Consider the following 27,179-nt stretch of genomic DNA (forward strand, 5'->3'; position numbering starts at 1 on the left):
CAAGTCCTCCCAGTCCAGGGAAGGGTGCAATTGGCTTACAAGATGGATCTGTGCAAAGGTGCTCCTCGCCACGGCTGCCACCTGCTGATTGAGCAGTAGCCATGAGTCCAGGAAGACCCCAAATTGTGCATCAGCTCTGTCTTGGGGAGTGCAACCCCATCCAGAGTCAGACATGGCATATTACCAGACCCTGGGGGGCCAAACCCCCAAAGCTACTCCATTTGCCGAGGTTCAGTCAAAGTAGATTCCTCCTGATCCAGACCCTCACAGTCTCCAGGCACTCAGTCAACAACATGACAACATCACTTGCCTGGCCAGGGTATAACGGGGTATCATCAGCATACTGATGATACTGCAACCATGCCAGTGAATGTGCTCACCCAGCAGTTTGTCTATAACAGGGGGTTTAGGGGGAAAGAATACTTCATAATTATCTCAGCTAAGATTAGTTTCATTTAAAAAAAAACAAAAACTTGAGGGTTAATATGTGACAATATCCCTTGTATCATTTTCCCAATTGGTCCAAGTGGACTAACTGCCTTCCCTGCTTGCTTCAGTTGCTCACATAAATATTTCGTATAGCAAGGTCTGAGGTATTTGTGTTTGGTGGCACTTTAAGGTTTGATACTAAACATATTTTGGAGAAACAGAGAAGCGAATCAGAGATAATCAGAGGTGCATCAGGAACAAACTTTGGAATAGAGGGATTCATTTTGAGGTTGATGTTGACTTTCAAGTCACGGCCGCAGGATAATTCCAAATGGAGATGCAGGGAGGTCCAGTTCAATCTCTGAACAGCACCGCTATCTAATATGAAATCCAGCTCTAAAATACTAGTATGGGATCATTCTAATGCTGGCTGCAAGACAGCAACAGCCAAACTCCTTGATTTGGAAAAAAAAAAGGGGGGGGGGAGAAAAGTTCTCCTCAGCCTTTCTATATAGCTCTGTCCAGTAATAAAACAGAAGTGATATACATAGATGTGTGAATTTCTCAAGATTCAATTCAAAGTGTCAGCGCTAATGAGTCAGATCTATTTGAGAAGTCTCATCTGAGTCAATTCAAATCACTGATGTGACCAAAAGAGAAAAGTATTTGTGTGCGTACAAAAGTCCATCACATCAGCCAATAAATTAAAGACAGCTGATTCCATATGATGCATCAAACTGGTTCAAGATTTCTATAATTCAATGCAAAAGAGATTTTCAGCCAAACTGCCTTCACATTCAAACCTCTGTACAGTACTAATATTACACATACTATAATTATGGTTAAGGACACATGTTGCATACAAACACGAAGAAATCCTTCTTGTTCACCAACAAGAAGATGGTGACGTTTCCTCCTATAACTTCCCACCCTTGACAAATCACTAGGTCACATCTATAGGATGGCTAACTTTCTTTTAAACTATAGTTAACATAACTTGTATAAGACCACTTTTAAAATTAGATAAGCCAGCCCATCAGCTATGTTTTAACTGAAATCTAGGTTACTCTTTAGGGAATTTAATAATAAATATACAACAAATATACATATTTATTACAATTTAGTCATAGATAGGCACAGTCACATTAGCAGAAACTATATGATTGTTGGCAGGGAAATAGTTAATCTCTGAATGGTGGTGCAAGTAGGTTACAAAGGACTTCATTACATTCCTTTGAAGACTACAGGGAGAAGGATGCTGAAGTTCTGTTTGTATGGTTTTGCCGAATGCTACTTCCATTATTATCTGGCTGAAAATGTCACACTATTAAAGAAACAAATGTCTTTCTATCCTAGATATGCTACAAATGAAGAAGAAGAAAAAAAGACCTGGTTCACAAGAAGGTTCTTGTGTGCTGTGACTTGCCTGTTTAATTCTGAGGACTCACGACAAGCAATAATCATCACACACTAATTTCGTATGAAAAAAAGGGAAATGTCAAGTCAAGCTTGACTTCTACAGACTTCAGTTACATGTAGTTTTCACAGCTGCAGTATGGAAGTGGTTTGCTATTAGTGTTCTCCCAGCCAAGTCCTTATCACACTCAATCCTTAGGGGGCTTCTGAGTTTAAGATGTGAATACCTGTTTTGGCTCTGTTTTGGAGCAAAGAGTTGGTCCATGAATGGAACAAAGAGTTGGCGCATGAATGCTCTGAACCCAGGAGAATAATAAGTTTGAGAATTATTAATGATGAAATATTTGGGGCAGTACATACAGAATATGCCAAACCAAGATAGAACATGGCACACAACTTGGTCCCTACAATTTGATCAGTGAAAAGTGAAAGCTAATTTGTTGATTTAATTCAACTGATATGGCCTTCCACTGGACCAGTGTTCCTCAACCCTGGCAACTTTAAGATGTGTGGACTTCAATTCCCAGGCTGGCTGGGGAATTCTGGGAGTTGAAGTCCACACATATTAAAGTTGCCAAGGTTGAGGAACACTGCACTAGACATACGATTCAGGGCAGCAAACAACAATTAAAAAAAAAATGAAATGAAATGCATCCTACCCAAGACTAATACCTATATCCACATCCCCATCCCCTGAACATCAGTCTCACTTAACTACCTGGTCCAATGGCTGGAGAAGACGCCAAGTTTTTAACACCTTATTGAAGGCCATCAGGACAGCAGTTGTATTGGAAGCAGTGCTCTGCAGACTGTTCCATATTTTACCAGTTAATATAAGTGTCATAAAATGAAAGCGTCGAATCATAATTTACAGGGTTTACTATGCACACTTACCTGTTTCAGAAAGCAGCTTTGTTGCTTCTAACACTTTCTCTGTGTAAACCCCGGCTTCATAATTTTCCATCTCAGCATTAATGATATGGATAACCCTGGCAGCACGTCCCCGAATTGCCCCGGCAGTTCTGTCCAGCGTGTCAACATCGCCTTCTTGCAGCGCAATCACACATTTGTTGACATCCTCCAGAATATGGTTTTCTGTATAAAACATTACCCTTGTTATTCATAAACAGTGTTCCTTCAAAGTAGCAAAGCACTGCACGAGCTTTCAGAGAGATGGATCACAATCCAAATTCTCCAAAATAAAAGATGGTGAGTAGAGGCTGAAAAGCAGAAAGAGATCCAACGCCACTGAATGAATTCTTGGTTGAACAAAGTTCAGCTAAGTTGTTGAGATTCAGTTTGTCACTGAAAAGTTCAAGGTCAATGGCAGAGGAAGCATAAAATAAGTCCCCCCCCCCCCCCCGCCAGGAGGCAAGTGTCTGAATTTTAACTAGTGGAATCTCTCTGCAAAGCAGATATCACACACTAGTTTTTATTCTTATATTTATAAATGTATAACCTATTTCAACAGAAAGTGATATAGTTTCACCGCTAGGGTGAAGAAACCCTGCTAAAAGACCATGATTCTCTCTATACTTTCTTTGTATTTGGTTTCCATTAACACAAACAGGTCTCTTATATGAGCAAAGAAAGTCTCCCCCATGCAAATCCATGAGGGAGGGAGGGAGGGAGGGAGGGAGGGAGGGAGGGAGGGAGGCTGGGAAGGAAGGAAGGAAGGAAGGAAGGAAGGAAGGAAGGAAGGAAGGAAGGAAGGAAGGAAGGAAGGAAGGAAGGAAGGAAGGAAGGAAGGAAGATTTCTGGATGTTTTTTCATCTTTTCTTTTGTTGGCAAAGATGATCTGCTCCTTGTCATGAAATTGGGATAAAGAAGAAGTAATATTTCATTCACAAACAGCTCGCAATATACATTTCAAAAGTAAGGGAGAAACACAACAGAAAGAGTAGAAGACTGGGTTCCACCTAGCTAGAGAGATGATTATATGTACATTCTCTTAGGTTTTGATTTGACTTTTGGTTGTGATTTGAGACCAAGAGCACAGACCAGTGGTATTAGAATTGTGTAACTGGGGAAATATGATCAAAGGCTATGAGAAAGGGATCCGTGCTTCAGTACTTCTACAGGGCATATCACAGTTTACCTAACCTTCTTCTACTCTCTTTTTGTTAGTCAAAAAAGCTGTGTTTAAACAACCAAGTGGAAACTATCAAGTTAGAAGCTGTGGCAGAACATGCATTCAAAGGTAGTGGATCTTAATGAAGGTTGTCTCCAACTTCCTTGATTTTAGCAGAGGTGTTTTCATAGCTAGTCATCTGGGTATAAGGAGATAAAAGATATTTAGGGGCAGGAGAATACATGGGTCTGTGTCTCTGTTGGTCTGTTCCCTTCTTGGAGTTTTTATGCATATCCAACCAACAGTCCAGGTGGAACTGGTATCTAGATATCAGTACCTGGTATCTCATCTAACCAATGAGATGGCTGATTTCAATTTACTGGGTTATAAACTGAATTTCTTCAAACTATATGCATGATAACCCTAACATTTTGTCTTTTAGGACTCATTCACATATTTAGAAGAAGCCTGGTAGCCCCTTTTCGGACTAACACATTTTATTAAAAGGCATCAGCTTTCGTGAACTGCAGCTCACTTCATCAGATGGATAAAGCGAATGCTCTATTAACTGCAATCTTTTCAGCTGTAACTATATATTGCATCTCTTCTTTTGTTTATTACCGAATTTTATTACTGTTCCTGATGTACTGGTTGAATTGCTGCTTTTGTATACCACTGAGTTGCCTTCACTGAAGCAGTTTATAAAACCATAAATAGATAAGTAAGTAAGTAAATATATATTAATTGCTCACACATTCAACACTATGCTGTTGAGGCAGGGTCTTTACAAATCTCTGCTATGGTTGGATTGGCACAGGAGAGGGTCCGTGGGGATAGGTGTCAAAAAAATCAAGATGGCAGTGATGATCACATGATCAAAGCCCCAGGTGATGCCTGTCAAGCAGGGACAGTGCTTTGATCACAGAGCCATGGCCACCCCTCCAGCTGGCCCAGAAAATGCTATTTTTCATCTACTACACGTCACAGTCAGTGGACAAATCTTCCATAGGAACACTGAAATTTGTAATGTAGCTGATTTGCTTCACATTTCACCCTTTTACTTCAGCTAGGGTGGCAGCTGAGAAGCATTTCAGGTCATTGCAAGTATTCTGAGCATGAAACAAACCATATTATTTGGATCTATACTCAGAATAAAATTTGGCTGTTTTGAGCATTTCCATTTCAAGCACTGAAATTAGTCTTGTATGTGACCAGGTTGTTTTGCAACTGGGCTGTTGTGTAGCTTGTTATTGGATTTCCTTCTTCTTCTTCTTTTTTTTAAAATCCAATTTGCTACATAGAACAGCAGGGACCAGTCTGGTCTCTGCAGCTATTGGCTTAGACAGTAGGCATAATATAAGGGGTGAACTGCTGGGGCTCAGGTTGAGGACGGTGCTGTGGTGCCTGAAGCTGCCAACCTTCTGCTTTTTAATTCCTTGCTACAGAGAAGTTAGAGTTCAAGTGGATGGATTGCATTTGGGCTTGCATGTAGCCTGCAAAAGACAGAAGGGAAATGAAGGGGAAAGGAGGCAGTAAATAAAACAGAGTAAGTGTTAATGTTTGTATATGCCCATTGTCCTGCTTCACACAAGTGCTGCTATTACTGCTAAGGTTTAAATGCAAAGATGGCTAGTAGCAGATTGATGATCTGCAGATTGAGGGGCAGGTAGCAATCACGTGGACTACTTATCCAGTTGCTCTAGTGGCCACTGGCTGGAAAGCAAGTAAGCACGGGGTTGTTCCGAGTTTTAATTGCTTCCTATGTCTGGAAAACTCACAGGATTTGTTCTATCAGAACATGAAACACTCTTATGTTCTGAGCTCAGAACAACCATTCCCAATTCTAGCAGGCTTCCTACTTCTTAGGTCTCTTTGGCTTCACTGGATCCATTCAACATCTCTTTCCCTTTCATGCACCCGATAAAAGTGGAGCTTTGCCTGTGAAACCTCACCGTGCAGTATTAATTTATTTGTCTTTTACCTCTTTCTTTGATACCCTATCTTTATCGTAGAAGCTCAAGGCACTCTACACAGCATGGTTCTTCAGGGCAATGTATGTGGGTCTTCTTCCCCCAACTTAACTTCACAACAGCACAGCAGCATCTGCAGCAACTCACTTTTTTCATCCTGATGAAAACATTTATGTGTCGTTGTGGTGCAAGATTCACCCTATTTGGGTGTGCATGTGATGTCACGATGCATGTAGAAAAGGGGAGGGGCTTGTATCATGACACTGCAAGACTGCTTTCATCAGCCTGACCTCCACCTCCATGCAAATATTCCTGCAACGTTCCTTTTGGGTTGGGCTGAGACACAGGCACTGGGCCAAAATTATCTAATGAGGTTTATGGTCAGGTATGGATTTTAACCAGGAACTTCCCAAACATAGTTCAATGTTCTGACTGCTATCAGCCACTGGTCCTTTATTTAATAACCAATGTTTTAACTGAAATACCTGAGACGGAAAGAAAATCATCCACAGAAGTGATGTCATCGACTGCTTCGGTAAGAACCCGCACCTGCTTCTCCCACTGATCTTTGAAGACGTCCATGTTGTCTTGGGCCACTTTGCTCTGAGGCCTGGCAGCCAAGGTGAGAGCTGCATTTATTACCTATGAGTCAGAAGTGTTCTTGTGAATGACAATAAAAGGACATTCCTTTCTCGAGAAGAAAGAACAAATTGATTAAGGAGGCATTAAAAGCATGTGGAGTCTTTGGGTTTCTCTGAGCTTGGTTCTTTTCTTGCAAACGTTTCATTACCCGGCTAGGTAACATCTTCAGTGCTAGAATGGGATGGGGCTTGCTCTAGAGAAAACTCCATCCCATTCTAGCACTGAAGATGTTACCTAGCTGGGTAATGAAACGTTTGCAAGAAAAGAACCAAGCTCAGAGAAACCCAAAGACTCCATAGTTCAACCCTGAGCTACACATATTCGCCTCCATTGCATTAAAAGCATGTTTGAACTTTGATCCCTGGGTTCATTAAATAAGGCAAGTATAAAACTGTATTTTCCTTTATTTGGACAAGGCAACACTGAGAACAGTCAACCATGGCAATATCATCTATTTCCTAGATTACCATAATTTGTTCCACATCGGGTCGCCGTTGAAATCACCCAGAAACTTCAGCTGGTATAGAACATGGTGGTTTGTTTGACAGGGAGTCAGAGCCATTACTGCCATGTCACACATCTGCCATGGGAACTGCATTGGCTACCGGTTAGTTTTCAAGTGCAAAGGAAGGTGCTGGTTATCAAAGCCCTGCATGGCTTCGGACCTGGATATCTTCAAGGCCACCCATTTCATATAGAATCTGCCCATCTAAGGGTCTTTGTGATAAGGCGAAGGGCCCAGCTGGAGGGAAGTAGTTGGGTCTGTACTAAGGTCATAGATTTTTAAAAATTTTTTTAGGGAAGGCAGGTGACTCAACACAAGATGGAGAGCACGTAGGCAGAAAATGAGAAAATGCTAGAATGTTCCTGTAAAATGGCACATATATGTCCTAGATACAGAATATATAAAGAAAAAAGAAAAGCAGAAAGAAGGGGGGTTATATTTCAGATGCTGCAGAACATGCTGCTGAAGAAGACATCCCCTGGTTAGCATGGAGTAGGGTGGAGAAACAACCTAGATTCCTAAGTCCAGGGATTCCAGCCTTGGGGTGAAGAGGAAGTCCAGGAGGAAAATCCTGGAGCAACTTGTGAGTGTATGGAAAGGCTAGGAGGATGGAGCGTGCTGTGTGTACAGGGGTTCAGATGCAGGACAGTGGAAGTTTCTGAGCTACAGGCTTTGTTTGGCAGCAAGACAGCTTGGAGAAAACTTGGTATCAGTAATTGAACAGGAAACTTCTGAATAAGGAACCTCGGAGTCATAAGTGAAAATGTTTCAGTTAATGTTGCAGCAGCAGGAAGAAGACAAATGCTGGAGGGAGGCTGAGAGATGGGAGAGACAGGGGTGGGAGAGAGAGATAGAAAGGCCCGGTAGGGGGAGCATAAGGAAATGATTCAATCACTCTCAAGCATCCAAGCAGCAACTCTGACTGGAGAAATTAGAGCTTCATCATCAACTCATGACAGGTATGGCCCAAAGAATATTAAAATCCTGAATTTGACTGAAGTTTGACTTAACCTTACTCTGCATTACAACCTACAGATGCAGTAGACTACGAAACAGTGAAGGAGCCTATATTACATCGTTATGATGTGGCCAAATACATCTACCGGCAAAGGTTGAGGGAACATTCTTATGTTCCTCAGGATGGAGTTAGACAGTTGTAGACTAGATTACTTCTTGGGAGAGTGAGATGAGGTCTGAAAGTTGGCATTCTGTGAACTTCTTGCCCCCAGGGGTGAGAGTGGCCCCTTCACTCATTATCTTCCATACGTTCATAAAGACCAGCTATTTTGGAAGGGCTTCAGGGACTGTCTGTCTCCAGTTGTTTCTTCTGTCTAATGGGATTGGGCATAGTTGGCACATTTTGAGCCCCATCGATTCAGCTGTATTATCTAGGGGGACTCGGGAACCAGGCCTTCTCTGCCATGGCACCTGCCCTCTGGAATGATATTTCTCCAGAGATCTGGATGGAAGCTGTTGAAGATTTGGCTATCCTCCCAGGCTTTGGGACAGGTTGGTGGCTGAACCCTTGTTGGATGGATTTTTTTGTTTATATGACTCTCTCCAGGCTGCTTATGAATTCTTTTTCTTTTATCATGTTCTTACTTTTTTAACTGTGAGCCACCCAGCATCACTGGAAGTCGAGTAGCCTATAAATTATATGTATGTATGTATAAATAAAACTGATTAATATTGTTGCCCTTAGTAAGATGCAGTGCCATGAATATTGCATTGTATTGATGTGTTTACTGATTTTTATTGTATTTTTATTGTTGATTATATTGCAGACTTGTAAGTTGCAGAGCGTCAATCATACTGAAGCAGCATTGTAAACCAACAAGCATGCATGCCATGTAGTGGAAAGCTGAAAGCTCATATGCTTCTGGGTATTTTCTACATCAAACATCTTTTGCTCTTTAATATGGCAGAAGCTTCCAAGGATCCCCCCCCCCAAATATATATATATATATAAATAAGACTTACTTGTGGGCATAGGCTATCAATCTGGGTTGCTGCCATCCGGACTAATTTTACACCTTCTTCATTATTGGAAATGGAACAAGCCAAATTGGCAACCTGCAATTAAAGTCAGCAAAATAGATTTCAGAATGAGGAAATAAGAATATTTTTCTCCACAAAAACAAGCAAGCAAGCAAGATGCATAGGGGAAAAAAAATGTAGATCATATCCTTCCCAAAATGAAGAACAAAAGCAAGGAAGACATATTCTATTAAGCTGGAAAACGGCTTTGGCTTAATGCAATGTGTAAACCCACCATAGTGACTTATAAATCACCGTTCACAGCTTATGACAATAGATGAACCCATTCACTATGGTTTATTTAACAAGCCATGGAGTAATGTGTGTGGTCAGGCTATTACATGCATGCGATGCGACAGAACCACGCAACTGACATAATTTGGAGTTCAGTAAGGAAGTAAAAATAGTAAAAGATCTAAAAATGGACCAACTAACTTTCCAGAGCTATTTATTTATTGCTGAGAAAAGCTATGGCCAATCCTACAGCTCAGCTGTTCTATGATTTATTCAGCAACTCTGCTATTTTTGGTTATGGGGACAGAATGGTAAATAAAAGTGGTATAATGGGACCACAGAGGGACCAGGTTTGGAGACTATTATCATTGGGGAAAAAAAACCTGGTTCCAGTCTTCAGAGAGGGGGGTCATATAGAGGAGTTCTCTGTCCCTGGAGGTCAGTATCAGAGCCAATGAGTGGTTGAATACTGGGATAAATGTCCAGATGGTAAGGCTGTCCACCAGTAAAATAAGCCAAGTGATATGTCCTCCTTCACTTGAGATCTTCAGACATAAGCGGAATAGCCATATGTCTGAAATACTTTAGCAATTCCTGCACTGAACAAATCAATGACCTTATCTCCCTTCCAACTCTATGATTCTCTATAATTATGGGATACTTTGAGATGTCATGATACCTGCCCAAGAGATGTTGGTCTAACGGCCATGGATTTTGCTATTGCATACTGAATACTTTGTTTCTTATCCCCATGCAGGTACTCAATAAAAAGAGTTGGGGAAGTCCTAGAGCTCCATTCATCATCTATGGATCATTACTTGTGCATTATAATTATAATCCCCAGAAAATCTGGGTCAGGTGAATGCCATTGCCTAGGAGGCAATGCTTGGGGGCAGGGACTGTTTATTTTATGCTCCCAAAGATGATTCCTGTAGTCCACACATGGACAGCATGGGACTTTTGAGCCCCTTTTTCATTGTCCCTGTTCAAGCTGATGACTCAATTTCCCACCATTTAGAGAATGGAAATGCATGAAAATTGTAATGGAAGTGGGTTGCAATTTTTGTGGGTGTATCAGGATGCACTCAACTCTGTGGTCACTGCAAATCAGTTGAGATCAGTGTCAAACAAATTAATCATTGTTGCTCCAAATATTCAGATAATATCTGAAATTATAGGGTTTGAGTAGGAAGTATAGTCAGATCTCCCATGCTACCTTTCACATTCTTTCTCAGCTATACTTCTCTGAATTCTCATCAAAATTTGCTCTCAAAAGTTTCCCTGAAGATATGCTTTATTCCCCCCTGCCCCACCCCCAATTCTTTTGGGCCTATAAAGTTTGTTGTTGACAATTCCTGGTATATTAAACATAGGCAAGGGACATTATGTAGCCATGCAGCAGCTTTTCTGAATTCCTTCCTTTCAGCAGCCTAAACATGAGCCACTCCTAATGTTAAGTTCTCCAGAGCTGTTGTGCTAGTTCCATCTCACTGTGTAGTTTGTAAATTGCTGTTCCTGGTTTTTTTTTTAATCAGCTAATTTCCTTCATATAAGGTTATTGATATCAATTTTCTGCTTCTCTTCCTTTTGTTCACCATAGTGATAGCACACATGCTTTCCAGCAGAACCCTTTTTTTTTTAAACATTGTCTGGTTGCAGAAGCCAACAGCTTCTGAAGTAAGAGGTCATTGCTAACATCTCCAGCACTATTCATTTTGCCAAGGGTTCTATTGTTGAGAGGCACATACCTTCTAACTTGAAGCCTCCAGCCTCCAGCCTCCAGCCAAAGGCCCATCTGTTCTAGCAGTCTGTTTCTGAAAAACCAGCCAGATGCCTCCTAGGCAGCCCACAAGCAAGACATGAGCAAACCTGCACCCTCCCATTTATGTTTCCCACCAGCTAATATCAAAAGGCTGATTGCTTCAGTTATTGGAGATGACAGCCTTATTCTCCATGGATGTGTTTCATGCTCTTTTAAAACTGCATAGGGTCAGTGGAAATCACCACGGCCATTTCCACACTAGGGATTTATAGCATCATTCAGTCACTGCTGTGGCACTAGAAAGCCTGTCTTCATTAGGGACAGTTCACCATAGCAACGGCTAGATATTGCTACAAGAAGCAATGAACTCACTAGGGTGGAAATGGGCTACATCTTGCAGTAGCAAGCATTGATAATTCACCTATGTGCTTTCTTGTCCACTGTCATCTTACTAAGCATTATTGGATGATCCTGATTTTAGCATTATGAGACAGCAAGCAATAAACAAAACCCCAAAGTCAACCCCTTGTTATTCTTTCCATCTAATCCATAATACACCTCCCAAACAGTTAAAAAAAATGATATCCTTGGTAAATGAGAGTAGGACATAGAGTAGGACAGTAGACCACATTGAGGCCATTTTGTACAAAATGGTGGGGTCACTTTGTCCAGTATCAAGCCAGGTCAAAAGCAGGTCACTAGTGCTACTTGGTCCAGATCTTCTCCAATGCCAAAGTGCTCCTATTAAGCCACTTTTGATGCAAAAATAGAGGTGTAATCTATTATTATAGGAGATCTCTCCTATCCCCTTAAATTTAGTTTGTTATCTAGATGTGCTTGATAAAGTTAAACAGCCATCTTTCTCCAAATTGGTACCTTCAATTGTGTTAGATCTATAATGACCCAACCGTCTTGGCTGAGAATTCCTGCCATCACAGTCTGGAATCTAGAGAGGGAACCATTTTGGAAAAAGCTGGTATATCACCTGCATGAGTATGTGATCACACAGTTTTCAAATACTTTGAAATATTTTATAGAGAGTCTCTTAGTGAAAGACTAATGGACTGTGGTAGCCTCAGCTCCAAGCCTGGAAAACAGTCATGAAGTCAACTTTGGATTCAGAAATACCTCTTACAACCCTATGGCAACTTTTGCTAACTTTCTCGTATCTCCCCTACGTGTGCATTACTACTCTTTTTCTGAAAGTGGGGTTCACAAGTCAATCACAAGTCTTCTTCACAAGTCAGAAAAGTCTGAAGTCTTTTAATAACGAAGTAGCTAACAAACAAATGGACCCACCAACCAAAGAACAACGATAGTGAAGGTTCAATGTGAAATATTGATTAAAATAAAGCCAGAATTGGCTTGGATCACAGTAGAAGTTTTTGACTGTAAACTCTAATTCTCAGTTGAAACAAACATGCATTGAAATAAATATTCTGCTTTAGTATTATTTATTTTGCCCAGAGGCAATGCTACCAGTTGGAAATTATTCATGAATAAGTTCAGATAGTCCTCTTTCTCCCCACGAATCCTTTGGTCTTTCCTTGTGGCATTAATCTGTTCCTGTTTCCAATGTACAACACTATATAATTACTGATCCATCTGTTCAGTGAGCCCCTTCTACCACCCCCATTTCACTCCAACGTTATTAAGGACGTGGTTTGCATGCCTCTCTGGGTCAAAACCGAGGGAAACAGGTCCTACTCTAGATGCCAAAAGAAGCCTACAGGACATATCCCAGCCTAGCTTTTGACTTCAGCATGTGAGATCTGATTTTTATTTGAAGGGGAGACAAATGAATTGGCCGTTTGCTAACAGCCTTGGAGCATTTGGGTTAGAAATGTTTCCTTTAAGATGACCCCCTCTAGCAAGTCTGCTGTGTTTTCTAGTCAGCTGCTGTTTTGCATACTTCAAACAATACCCCTCCTCTCCATTAAAATGCCCCAGAGCTACAACAAACAGTAATTATAATGCAGAGGCAAAAGTGAAAGAATCAGATGCTTTAACTCAGATGCAGAATGCAGGATTAAAGGCCTTCAAACAAGGACTTGTAACATTAAAGTTCTGATAAGAAAGGAAGCCTTATATTACAAAATCAGCCATCATCCAAACATCCTTTCTCCCTTTTATGATCATCAAGATGAAAGAGGTGTCCTTGGCTTCAAAATGTGCTATACGTCTTGCCTCTTCTCAAGTACATTGGATACTGCCTGAAAACCATTCAGATGGCAACTTAAGTAGCACCTTGAAGTGGCCACCTAACCATCAGGTTAGCAGCATGTTAATATGGGTAGAATTTCTCACTGTACTCCCAGTAGGCAATTTTGCGTTTCTCTTTCTTTCTATGGAAAAACACTACATCTTTAATTCATCTGGCATTAAGACTTCAAGCACTAGCTTATCTTTCCAAGCTTCCCAATGCCTTCCCCATCAAAAACACAAAGGGAAAAAAAAGAGAAAGAGAGAGAGAGAGATGGATCTAACCCCTAGGATACAAGTTTGTGATGGCTGTCCACCTACCCCACTGAAATATGGAAATTCTTTGGCGAAAGGAAGGAAGACATTGAGAAGTGTTCATCAAGCAGCTTTCATGGGTTGTGCAATATCACAATGATTCCATTATATAGGGAAAGAGTATCTTCCTTAGAAAGAATTCATACCTCAGGAAATGACACTGTTCTAAAAAGTTACCGGTAGAAGCTATAACGAATTGTGGAAAGAATATCAAATACATAGTATGCAGCTTAGCAATGGATAATGTTGCAAATGTACACAAGACGAAAATATATTTAGAAGAAGGTGAAGCAATCCCCAAACTAATCCACATGGCTGAATGTTCATTGAATGCACTCCCTAGTAGAACAGTCCGGTGCTCCAGAAACAAAGGTTAATGTAGTAAACATTTCACAGTACTTTAACAGTAACTAATTGGAAACAACTGCTCTGAAGAGCGCAGGGGAAATTTTTAATAACTGTAATTTCTTCTGTGCTGTAGACAAACTATTTTCTTCCTTTGAAGCAATTCGTTCAAAACTGAGAAACAATTTGGTAACTGAAAGAGCAGAAAGGTTGTCATTTGATCTGAATAAAGAAATGTATGTATGCATGTATGTAAGGATGTACATATGAGAACATTGAATTCACCACCTACCCATCCTTTATTTTGTTACTTATACTAAAATGGTTGAAACTATAGTTTTATGTTCAAAAATATGGTTTATAGATAAAACACAGTTAACTGAAACATGTCTATACTTTATTGTTTTTGAAATAACAATACATGTATTTGTTTAAGAAAGCAAATAAGATTATTACTATATTTCAGTTTAAACACTGAGAAGAGTGGCTGTTCTAATATATCCAAAATATCCTCCAAACATCCAAATGTCAAAAATGTCCTCCAGACATCCAGAACAATTAATTAAACTAGAGATAGTTCAGTTCCTTCTGGTATCGTATTATTATTTGCTTACTTTAGATTATCATTCTATTTTTTTAATGGATTTAATCTGGGAGGGAAAACTGATTAAATAAATGCTTTCTGTGTTATGTACCTTCTAGCAAAGAAATGCACATCTAACTATTGAAGAATGAGTATTCTGTTTTTATCAAACAATGAGAATACACTATTATTAGAAATGATGCTGACAGAATCTTCCTGACTACTAATATAAATCAGTTTGATTTACATCAAACCCACCCTGCTTTTATTGAATCAGTTCAAAATGGACAATTCATTCCCAAGCTCAGCTCCTCATACACATATACACACACACAGAAACACAGACACACAAATACACACACACACAAATCCTTCTAGTGATTCCTATATCTCCACCTATTTGATTCCCTGGGTACTAAGGAAACTAAATATACCCTTACATACACACACACACACACACACACACACACACACACAGAGTTTGTTAATGTTTGAAACCTCTAATACTCCTGCCCCATCTCTGGGAAAACTTTATGACTTGGGAGATAAATATGGCTCACAAGAACAGAGCCCGAACAACACTTAAAGCAGGACTATATTTCTGCAATAATCTTGACAAGCATTTGATTGTGAAATGATGCTTCCAACAGCACCACCTGAAAGCTGTTAAACCAAGTAGTCCAAAACGATCAAACAATATTTACCACAGCCTTCCACAACCTGGTATCTTCCAGATATATTGGACTTCAACAAAGGTACATGGCATGGTACCAACGAAGGTACGTGGGGCGTTAATGGATTCAAGATGGCGGCTGCAATCACACAAATGAGGCCACACCCCTGGGCTGCAATTGCCATCTTGATGCTTTCGATCCCCCCCCTTCCCTCCCCCCTGCAGACACCTCTGACTTCAACTTTATATTGGTTTGTGGAAGGCAGTTCTGACACCTAGGAAAGCCTTGGGATTAGTGTTATTTGCTGGGCTGAGAAATAAGAGATTGGGTGCATTGGGAAAAAAAGGGGGGGGGAAATGCATATACTATGGGAAATGAGTGTGAAAATGTGGAATGATTTTGGTGCTGATCTTTTTTCTTTCAGTTTGCAAACTGGTGGCAAGTGAGACAAAATAAAGTTAATGTCGGGGGGGGGACATTGGATGAAACTGTATTGGGCAGATTGATGGGACAGGGGAGCAACCTTGTCCATTCCAGTCATCTTTACCTGAGAGGGAGGTGCAACCCTGATGGGCTAGGTACAAATTATGTGCACACCTGCCCTACCAGGTTTCTCATCTACCAGAACTTCCTAAGGGCATTCCCAAAAAATGCAAATTATATTTTTATGTTCGTAAATATAGGGAGGTTGGAGAAGAAAGGGCAGCCCTAATCTCATACCCCTTTTTATAATGTCCAAAGGCCTGCCCAGGGCATCTGGTTGATATTCAAAGTGGCGAATGATGCAGAACGGGAGGTATATAGGAAATGCTTTTCCGATCTGCTTTTTTTTGATGCTGCTGATCAGAACCTGAGTTTGAAAAGAGCAGCTGTGCGTGTGTGCAGTATTTCTTTCTTGCACGTACAAGACCCTTATCAGGAGAAGGAAACACCCTAAAACTACGGGTGTCAGCAGAGCTAGTCCTATCAACCTGGGAGGATGGGGAAACTGACTTGGAGGAGACAGAGCGATTGATTGATTTTCTGAGGCAAGGGACAAACACTTTTTACGTCCTGATGTTGCCCATTTATGCTGCTCCCATTTGCAGAAGGGAAATTTATGGTGCCAAACTGACAGAATTCTTCCTGCAAAGCTCAGAAATAAATTGTCACGTTGATCTCTTCTTGTTTCTCTCTCCCTAAAGTGAGGGTTATTTTTCAATCTTTAATCTTTGAATGGAATTAGGATTTTTTTTCCTCCTTGCTTCCCCAACTTTGGTATGTACCTTCTCGCCTCCAAAAGGAGGAGGAGGAGGAGGAGGAGGAGGAGGAGGAGAGGAGACATTGAAAACTAGTGAAGCAAGAGGCTCAGTTGCTTCCAATTCCTAAAGAGGCAAACTGGCACAAAGAAAACAATATATTAAATTAACCTGGAATCTTTCCTGAGATGCTGAGCTTCTTTTTCCTTAAAAATCAGGCCTAATTAATTCCAGGGATTGCCATGACATGACAGAACAAAGATAAACTTTGCTCTCTCCAATAAACTTCGAGAGCAAAGTTCTCTCAAATTTACTCTCAAATAAACTTGGAGAGCAAAGATAATTTTTGATAAATTTAAACCAGAGGCCAGTTTTTAATAAAAAAAAAAATCTAAATAAAAAAACCTCTCTAGTGGACAGATGATTAGAAATGCTGGGCAGTCAACGTTATTTCCTTCTCTTTGTGGCCAGTGTGGTACAGTGCAGCATTTATGGAAAAGGGGATGGGATGTCCCCTTGAAGTCAGAAGATGGGTGTGGAATTTACGGACTGGAGTTGAGGGATTCAAAAGCTATTTCAAGAGGGTTGCATCTTTCTCTGCTTCCTTAGCCCTTTTCCATTGTCTCCTTCTCATTCCTCAACATAAATGCCCCATACTAAGTGACAGAAAGGACTTTGCAGCTATGGCACTTCAGTTAAGGGTCACCTTTCCTGGAGAGTTAGTTGGTAACCCCCCCTTTTTTTTCTGTCCTCCAGACAAGCTTGCTGGAAGTTGCAACTTGCAAGGCCAGAGTACAAAACAATGTTTGGAAGCAGAAGAGGGGCAAAGAACATCCACATTATGAGCAAAATGGAGTAATTTCATATAGGGTTTAGCCTACTGCAACATTAAATATAGATTATACAGAATACACATCACTAAATTATAGGATTTCTAAAATCTGCCTTTTTCTAGATGCTAGGTTTAATGATTATCATAGCGCTAAGAGAACTGTACAAATTTTCCACTGAGTACTAACTGAACCGTATGGTTTACCTGATTAAGGGTTGCAATGGGGATAATATCACTGATTATGTCTCAAATATTATCACGGTCCTCAGAGATTTTCAGTTTAACTCATGAAAGCAAGATTACCGTTTTTTTTTTTTTTTCCAGAAGAGCATTATTAGCTCGTAAATACATAAAGCTATTTATACGTAATTGTTCTCCCTTTCTTTCAATTTCAAAGCTCTCTGATTAGAAGAGTTTTCCTATGATGCTTAAACAAGCAAATAACACGCACAGACAAATAACACGCACACTAGTTGCACTCAGTGTAATTTTCGTAATTCTAATAAGTATAACTTAAAGAAATATTTTCAGAAACTAACTATTGGGCACAAAATGGAAAATAAAACAGAAATCTTCCTTTTGTCTGTCCGTCCGCCCGTCTGTCCTCCCTCCTGTTCAAATTGTACATATTCTGAATGTAGAACCTATATAAAATAAATACTAAGAATGAATACAGTCAGCTATTGTTGTTTGAATACACTTAGCAATGTCAGACCCGAGTTTAATAAGCCTTATGTGATCTGGAGTTCTATGCTGCTAACGGAGCTTGATCTTCCATTTCTCCTCTACCAGTCCTCTTAAATTTCATGGACGCCTCAAAGTAAGGAAAACTTGTCCACCAGCACAATCTATCTTCATTCTTAAAAGAGAAACCTCTTTTGTACTTAAACTCCATTAATGGAACCTTTACTATCTAGACTCATGGAGAAGAGGTCTCGTAAAGTTCTATTAGGATTTCGATAATTTTCACTCCAAATTCATGATGAACCTGTACCCATCCACGTAAGAACTTTGTGAATGCTAACCTGAACAATTTACATAAAAGTATCACTAAATATAGGAAATGAGTTCAAGGGTATACATATTTACATACTTCCACCTTGGTATTCAGAAGACACCAAAACTCATCACTAATTGCCAGGGCCTATGAGATGACCACATCAGAATAGCCAAAAGAAGCACACAACTAAAGAATTTGATCAGTCAACATTAATCAAAGTAGAAAACAAAGCACAATAACAAAACAAGTAATATGGCCACACTGGTTCCCAGAAATTATCTACTTTTCAGAACAGAAAACAAAACACAAAACTATCACTAATAGCTCTCAGCTCAAAGGTATCACCAATAATCAGCAGCCTTTTCTGGATACTTCCCTTTCAAGGCCACAATACTGGAAGCTTGAATTTGAGGACCTAATTTAGGCAGCTTCTAACCAACATCAACAGACATCATGATACAGACATAGGAAACTTGTCTGCTGGTAAGCCCCAATGCCCAGTCTGATCCTGTATCTTCTTTGGCAAGGCAATTCTCACAGAAAATAATAATATCATCAACCCCTCAAGAAAATATACCGTTTCTCATCCTCCAAGGTGACAGATGCCATTGTTGGTCAGCAGTGTCCCAAAGCAATGCTGGTCAGTCTCTTTGCAACAGAAAAAACCACCACCGATTAAACCTCAGATATGACCAAATTCCAGTGGGGTTTTCCAGGACACTCTGTCTATGTCATCAAGGTCACAATCCCTGAGAAAAAGGATTTACAAAGACTGATTCTGGCATGAAACTGAAGAATTAGAAATCACCCATTTCCTATGGATTTAGCAAATATGAGGTTTCTTATCAGAAAAGATGTTAACTGGCTCATCAATGGAAGTCCATAACCCGTGCAACTACTGCTGGTAACTTATTCCCACTGTCTCTTAGTTCTCCCTTTGCTCATCGCCTTCCTTCCAAGCAGTAGCTGTGTGTACTCTGTGTGTATACACCCACAGAGACATTATATTGTATATCCGCCCATCCCCTGAGATACATCACACCCCCCACCCTGGGCCACACTCAAGAACCCTGAAAACCTGGCTTTCCCCCCAGATCTTGGGCAAGAGTGGGTAGTCCTGAGTTCTGCATTGTCTTTTAACAGTGGCTTTTGTTCTGGTGTTTTGGGTGTTTCGTTGTTAAATTGTATTGTGTGATTGTTTGCACTGTATGCTGCTCAGAGCTGTTGTCAAGTTGGGCAGCCTTCTCAATTTCCAAAACAAACATAATGCTCATTTTTCAGCACGATAATGCATATCTCGGATGAACAGACTGCAATCCATGGAAACATAATTGAATATTACATTTTTTAGTCTATATATTGCCACAAACTGCTGCAAAAGACTAACACAGCTTCCCCCACCCACACAGAAAGGCCTCAATTTGTTTTTTGCTCCCTTAATTTGCTAGGTTACTAAAAGAAGCTAGTACCTTAAGGCAGATACTGGAACTATAAAAGCAGAGGTTTTCCTTCTTTGCACTGGGCATCAAAACTGAGGACATTAATCTTAGGTAGCTTAGAAAAAAAAAGAATCCTGCAGCATAATCACTTCTGTGAGTTTATTTACCAGTTTGTTCTAACTTGGGATGGGGGAGATCAGTTGATGCCTCACCTCAGCTTTCTGGCCAAGCTCTCAGATGAAAAAAAACATTCTGCTTCAGCATACCCACATCTCTGAATTTTGCACCACAATGAGCAATGCAGACAAAACCCATACATCAGTAAAAAAGAAAAAGAAAAAAAAATGCACAAAGATATAAATGAGGGAAAGTTGTTTGAGAAAATTAGTGCCTTCACAAAAACGAATGGGGAAAAAAAAAGTATTTTAGGATAAATGTGCTTGCCATGGACCTTTTTAAAAATTCAGAAACGGGTAGCAATAAAACGAACAGAATAATGGACTGGGAAGTTAGATCACTGGGTATTGACTTCCCTAGATTTCACACTACAAAAATGGGGAAGCTGCATGTTTATCTGTAAAAGTAGATTTCCTTTATTTTAGAGGGGATATGGCCAAGCAAGGTCAACACATTACATACCACTAACAGATGAAGCCTTAAAAAATAATGAAAATATTAGTTTATATCTGTGTTGGGATATTAGAACCTAGAATTTGGGCTACTGCTTCTGGGCTTCAAGATTCTGGAAGCATACTAGATGGTAGCAAAGTGCTACAGAAAATACTAATTCCTTTGCTGCCAACAACTGGCTGTCTGGATTCTTGCAGCCCAGATTGGGTACTCTCAGTTACAAGAACAATTCACAGTTCAAGCACGGGTAGCCAGAATGATAAAACACGCTGGAGCTCTTTAGCTTTTGAAGGGAGTGGTGGAAGTTGAGTATGAATTTCTGCATAATAATATAGAGGAGCCAACTGAAAGGAGGGAGCATGCATGGAGTTTTCTGATGTATTGGACTTTTTGAACTGCAGCTTTGTTTTTGAAAATCCTATTTGTTTTACAAAGTTCAGAGTTACTGCATTGCCACTTGATTGATACAACATTTAGAAAAAGTCATCTCAATCTTATCTGGAATCTGTTGCTGCAGACCAGGGTTGCTCAAAGTGGTCAGTATTGATCCCTAAGGGTTGATGGGATGATCCAAGGGGTCAATGTTGTTGTTGTTATTATTATTTGTAGTACTATTACTTAAAGTAGTATTTATTAAATTATTTTTATATAATAAATGTTTGGGGGTTGATGAAAAATCTGAAACATCATGAAGGGGTCAATGAGCTGAAGACACTTTGGGGACATTTCCCAGCAATTATAAATGTGACTGTATTAAAAAATGAAAGTCACTGATATTACACCCTTTGCTTTCTATTTATCATCACCTGTCATTGCTTTATTGTTTTCCAAGCATATGTACTTACACTCATACTTCTATCTATATATTTATGCAAGTTACATTTCTCTTTTACCTTGACTTTTGCTCTTTGCAAATTGTTAATTGTCTCATGATATCTAAGAGTAACATATATTTAAGCAAAACGCTAATATGTCTATTTTTAGACAGAATGGTCCTTATGTTAATGCAGCACTGAATGATTAAGACTAAGTGGCAATATATTTTTTTTGGGTGAGGAAAACAAAAAAGAGCTGTAATTTGAATCTTAAAATGTTAATGGCTAAGCAAATCTACATTGTTATGCTGGTGGTAACCGATGATAGATTCTGAAAGCGTAGGCATTAAATGCCAAAGGAAATTTAACTAAGATAACTGTTTTCAAACAAGCATCTTTTCCGTATTCATAACATGTTTATAATCTCCATCTTGGTTTCAGTATGCTCCCTACATGTGAATTCTTGACTTCATGAAGAATTCTTACTCAACTTAATTCCCTCTAGATATGTTGAACTAGTAGGAAGCTCCATATTTGGGGAAATGGCATGAGGTGGATCACTAAGCTATTACAAAACAATTTATGAATTACCTTGTGCAACATTTTACCCAGACTTTAAGAGTATCTGCTGTGGTAATTCATGACACATTGCAACCATAGTGGAGGAAGTGTTGCAAAAATACCATTTCTATCAAGTTGAACCCAACTCCTAATAAAGTCATTGATATATCCATGCCATTTTCTTAGCGCATTTACAGAAAAGTTCATTCATAACTTTTTTTTTAGTTCCAATCTAGCCTACATTCCTGAGGTTTTCTGGTGGTTTCCCATTCAAGTCTTAAAGAGGTACAATCTTGTCTAGGGGTTTTATAAGAGCTGGTCCTGTAAAACAACTGCTCTCCCCTCCATTCCATTCGCCCTACTCAAGGCCACCCTTTCTCATGCTGCCAATGTTTGCATATGTAATCAGAAATAGGTATATAACCCCTTATTGCATGCACGCTTTTAAACACAAAAGCTGTAAAGCCTCTGAGTTGACTCTGACTCCTGGTTGACTCCATGCACACAGTCATACAGTTATCTTGGCAAGAATGCAGCAGTGTTTTGCTCTTTTCCTTTTCTGGGATGCTTCATCAACTTTCCAGTCTGGCCTTCCATCAAATTATCTCTTTTATTTTTATTTGTTTACTAGATTTTGAAGGCTGCCCATTTCCAAACACCTCTGAGAGGCTTTCAAAGGTTAGCAACTGTAAACATGACAAGATGGCCATGCTGAGGAGAAAAATCCGTCCAAAATCACACCTAAGAGATAATTAATACCATACAAGTCCCATTTTCCCGAGTATTTCTGCAATCAGTCAAAGACAGTTAGGTGCTGTCCTATGCTATGAGATTCAACCCCAAATATGGAAGGAAATTGAGATGGTTCAGACTGATCTGCGGTCTCCCAATTCAAGTTTGGTATAGATTACGAGCTTCAGAATATTTCAGCCTGGGCTGCATTTGCAGAGTTTGGTAGTACAACAATGTTCTTAGAAACTCACTTTCTTGGACATTTGGTGGAAATGGGAGAAGGATTGATCTTTTTTTCTGAGGGATGAATATCCCTTCAATTTAGAAGGTATTATAATTGCTACTGACCAGTAGGAGGCACTCTGTGACCAGCTTCATTTTTTATGAAAGGAGCATAATTCATCTCAATATGTTCAATCCCTTTCCCAGGATTTGAGAGTGCCTAACAATAGATGGAGGACCAGTTTGGTGCAGTGGTGAAGGCAGCAGGCTAGAAACCAGGAGACCATAAGTTCTAGTCCTGCCTTGGCACAAAGCCACCAAGTTGACTTTGGGACAGTCCCTCTCTCTCAGCCCTAGGAAGAAAACAAGAGCAAATTACTTCCAAAAATCTTTCCAAGAAAACTGCAGGGATTTGCCAAGACAGTTGCCAGGAGTCATGACTGACTTGAAGGCACCATTTTTTTTTTAAAAGGACCAACTCACCCTTTGCATTGCAAGTGATGGGATAGGATGAGCTCTGCTCATTCAGAGTTGGTAGGTTGTCATGAAGAAAGAGTTTCTCCTGTCTATCTTATAGATGTTTTGGTTTGCTGTATGAAGCCTCCCACAATTTTTCTTTTTTCTTTTTGGCCTTCCCCATCTAACATAATACACTTAGCACTCCACATTGGATATGATTTATGCTGCTTTCCTGTACAATATCTTACACGATAGCATTTGTTTGCTAAATCCCAAAAGAAATCATTTGAACATGCTGGGTCTTGTTTGTTTATGTTTAGCATTGGCTTCAACCTGACAATCAATTTCACTGCATTCAGGAAGAACATTGTCCTTCCACAGAGACTCCTTCTCTTTGCACAAAAGCCCTCATTTTGGCTGAAGCAGTCCCTCCACAATGAATTCTGTAGCCTATGTAGAGCTCTAGAATGAATCTCCCAGAGTTAGATAGCTCTTTTGTTTTATCTATCACTATCAAGAGATGGCCAGAGGGTATACCTGGGTCTTCTGAATGCAAAGCATGTGAACTGCCACCTTTTATGACCCTCCCCTGTGTCCCCTTAAATTCTTTTCCCTGTGGATCCAGAGGCTCTAGAAAAGTTGTAAAACTTATTTATCTCTTTAATTCCTGCAAAAATTCTCTATCACACGTTGTTCCTTTGGTTGGTTCTAATTTGTACTTAATTAGATATCTGTACAGCTGGGAAATCTTTCTTGAATTTCTGTTAATTGCAAATAAGACCTTTGGAAGTAATGCCCTCCAAGAAGAGCGTGGTCAACATGGCATGGACAATGCCCTCACTGTTATTTGGTGAGCTACTCAGTTTACTTGCACACTCCATATTAAGTTGCCACCTGCTTAAAATCCCCAAAGTGCTGCTGTGAATATCTGGCCTACACATCTGAACAGATATAATTCCTGTACAAAAGAGGCTAGATGTAGTGGATGGCAAAGAAGGGCCAGTCCCTGAGACAAAAGCTATGGCTACTGCCTGCAAACAGGGGACTGCACTTAGATGGTGTTGTTTGGACTTGGAAGCTATTTGGGGTTGGATGTTCACAAAGCAGGTCATCAGGAATCAAGCATGACGTGAAGGGAACTTTACCTTTACAGAATCTGATTTATCCCCCTTAATAGTATACCCTTTCCCAAGTGGCAGCTTCTAGATCTTTTGGGTCTGCATGTTTCAGAATTTGGAACTGGGAGTTGTAGTCCCAATGCAGCTAGAGCTCATCCACTTGTGGACATTAACCATTTATAAAGTAACATATTTTAATGGGTTAATGCTAGCAATACAAGTTTTCCTGTTAGATGAGAATACACATCTGTAACTTAATCCCTTCTGTGCTAGTAAGGAGGTCTAGGTGGACTGACTGGCTAAATCTATGAGGAAACACCCCTCCTCCCCTTGAAGTCAAATAGGAAATGAGGAGCTCCCTTGAGGCAGCAGCTGATTAGAGGGAAAACCCAACAAAAGCTCACAATCTTCTGTGATTCGGGAAAGCACCCGGTGCACCCAGACTTTCAGATGCGATGAATAATCAGATGGAATGTGTTAGGTCTGATTTGATTTTGGAAGCGCTCAAAGTCTTGCTTGATTTCTTTCAAAGCTATTTTTCTTTGAGGCGCAATCTCCATTTTGGATTTGGACTACAAAAGTGTGTATGATCACCAGGTGGCCACAAAGAGATACAGATGCAGAGGTTTTGCTTGCTTCTACTGGTCATCTGGACTGTGCAACCCAGATCTGGTAGCTCTATTTTGATAGGACTAATCACTGTTCCTTTATCTGCATTTGCTCTTCAAATCCCTAATCCATTTTCTCTTAACTTCACACTCATTCATGTTTTCTTGGCTGTTTCATGTCTACAATAAACCAAATAAAGGAGAGATGAGATAGACATCTAATCATCCGTCCACACAACCAATAAATACTATTTTAAGTAGAATTTTTTTTTTTTGGGTGCCAATTTGTACCTGTGTGGATTGTAATCAGATATTGGCTGAAGATGCCCTGGCAATTGTCAGGTTTCAGAAAGGGGAAGACATTTTCCTTGGGTAGAACAGGCCCAGTTGTGAGGGACGGAGACTTACACTATTATTCTTCAGGTTCAACTCTTTATGGCTGTGAATAGGCAACTAATTTTAGAGTTTTTCCTAAAAAGGTTATTTGTTTGTTGCTACTGATTCCTGAACTTGAGGGAGCCATCCTCAGCCTCCAGCTCTCTCTGTTCCCATTAACCCCAGTCCTCAACTAAAAGTTCCAGCACCAACTGCTGCTGCTCCTCTGGGTAGAACCAGAAGATCATTGCTTTTAAGCCATCATAGGAGACAAAAGATGTGCAGTGTGAACACCACTCTTCCCTGTTCTGTATTTTTAAAAGGGCAGTCATTTTAAAAACTCAATAACAGAATGAAGCGAAACTAAACTGTGAAAGGAGTTAAAATTTATCTCTGGGTAAACTTCCCAAGGTAGCCATGTTAGAAAAGAATAGGCCTCAATATACAGAGGAGCTTAGAACTTCAATATAAAAAATGCTACTGCCTCAGAGAGAAGGGCATGAAATCCCTTTGCACTCTCAGATTTGCATGTATATTTCCGAGTTTGAAAGGATAATATGAAGGATTATTTGGCAAGTCTAAATATTTCCATCTGGCAAATTCAATTCTCTCTCTCTTTTTTTACCTAGGCCTATATGATTGTTTTCATGCATATGAAAAAATAAATCCAAAGGGAAAACTGCATAATGGATTAAACTATTGTTGGCTTCTAGTCTTTCTTCTTTGTGAAACAAATTCTACAGGCACAAGGAAAATATATCTATGGCTGTCAGAAGGTAGAACAGGAGTGGGCCACCTAAAAGATGCCTGGGGCCTTCCCCTGCTGCTGAGTTGACGTGCTCTCCATCCTTCCATGAGTCAGCAGAATGTTTCACTGACATGACATTGATTGTCCTCATTGCTGACCCTTCTCCTGTGCATCAAGTCATGAAAGCGATCTCATTTCTCTCAAGTCATGAATGGGTGACAGCCTGAAAGATGTACACCCCTGGAGGCTCCCCTTGGATGGTGTCTACATAAGGGGAAAAACACAGCTTTACCAACTAGACAGTGAAGGATGCTTAAGGCTCTCTCCCCTACAGACTGAGGATAAGGTGAAAACAACTTCATGGGAATTTGGCAGAAAAGTAAAGATCTTGTGGCTAGGTGTGTTTTTTAAGGCTTTTGTACACCAGTTAGAGTCAACTGAGTGTGGTAGCATAAAAATCAAATAAGGAGATAAATAATGAAGTGGGGAAAATTGTCTTTCTAGTATCTATGGCAGCCCAGGTTTCTGAAGAGCTCTTTTTGAGGCTTATGACATGATACATTTTGCTTTAGGACAGAGAGGATGGGGAAAAAAAACATGTTCTAATACCAATAATGGCCCTCCAGATTCTACACCAGACACACTAACCAGACTCTATAAAACAGAGTAAATGGACAGACATTAGGCATTAGAATCAAAATAGCAACAACATAATAGTACAACTCTGCAACTTCTCATGATACTCCATCACTGATTCCAAGACAGCAGTGGTGGAACAGAGAAATGTCCCCATTACTATACAAGGAGAAATATATGAATTGCAATGTAGTAAAAAATCCCAATCTATTACAGAAGGCCTGAAGAAGGACAAAGATTTCATAGCCCATTTCACTTGCTAAATGATAAAGTAAAACTTTGCCTCTTCCTCTCTGTCTTCCCTATTGTATAAACACATTAGTTTCCCACCTTGTTTTTCCCCACCCCTTCTCCTTTTCCACTCTTGGTATTTAAATCTTGTAACAGCAACACCACTCTATAAATGGGATGAAGTGAACTGCTGATCATAGGCTCTAAATAAAGTTGGTTAGTCTTCAAGATATTACCAGATTTCACCAACTCGTGGCAGTCATTCTGAACCTCCAGGACCCTATGGAAAACCAGGTTGTATGATGCCAGTTAGATACCTTGATCTTTTTACAGTTCCTTCTCTCCTTCTC

At 40.0% G+C, this 27,179-nt stretch overlaps 1 protein-coding gene across 3 annotated transcripts in view; it reads right to left on the minus strand.

Annotated features, from left to right (window-relative positions):
• The window catches only part of CTNNA2 (catenin alpha 2), a 519,575-nt gene that overhangs the window by 80,252 nt on the left and 412,144 nt on the right, over positions 1 to 27,179 (minus strand). For all 3 annotated transcript variants that reach the window (XM_088133180.1, XM_088133181.1, XM_088133182.1), the window contains exons 10-12: positions 9,014 to 9,106; positions 6,372 to 6,528; positions 2,740 to 2,940 (exon numbers count right to left, since the gene is read on the minus strand). In XM_088133180.1, the coding sequence (XP_087989306.1) occupies positions 2,740 to 2,940; positions 6,372 to 6,528; positions 9,014 to 9,106 (451 nt within the window). The remainder of the gene's footprint in view (positions 1 to 2,739; positions 2,941 to 6,371; positions 6,529 to 9,013; positions 9,107 to 27,179) is intronic.

Source organism: Python bivittatus, unplaced genomic scaffold (genome assembly GCF_059951505.1).
Source record: "Python bivittatus isolate LINGU-HERP-01145 unplaced genomic scaffold, Pbiv_v1 ctg000070_np1212, whole genome shotgun sequence".
In the NCBI taxonomy this organism is placed as follows: domain Eukaryota; kingdom Metazoa; phylum Chordata; class Lepidosauria; order Squamata; family Pythonidae; genus Python; species Python bivittatus.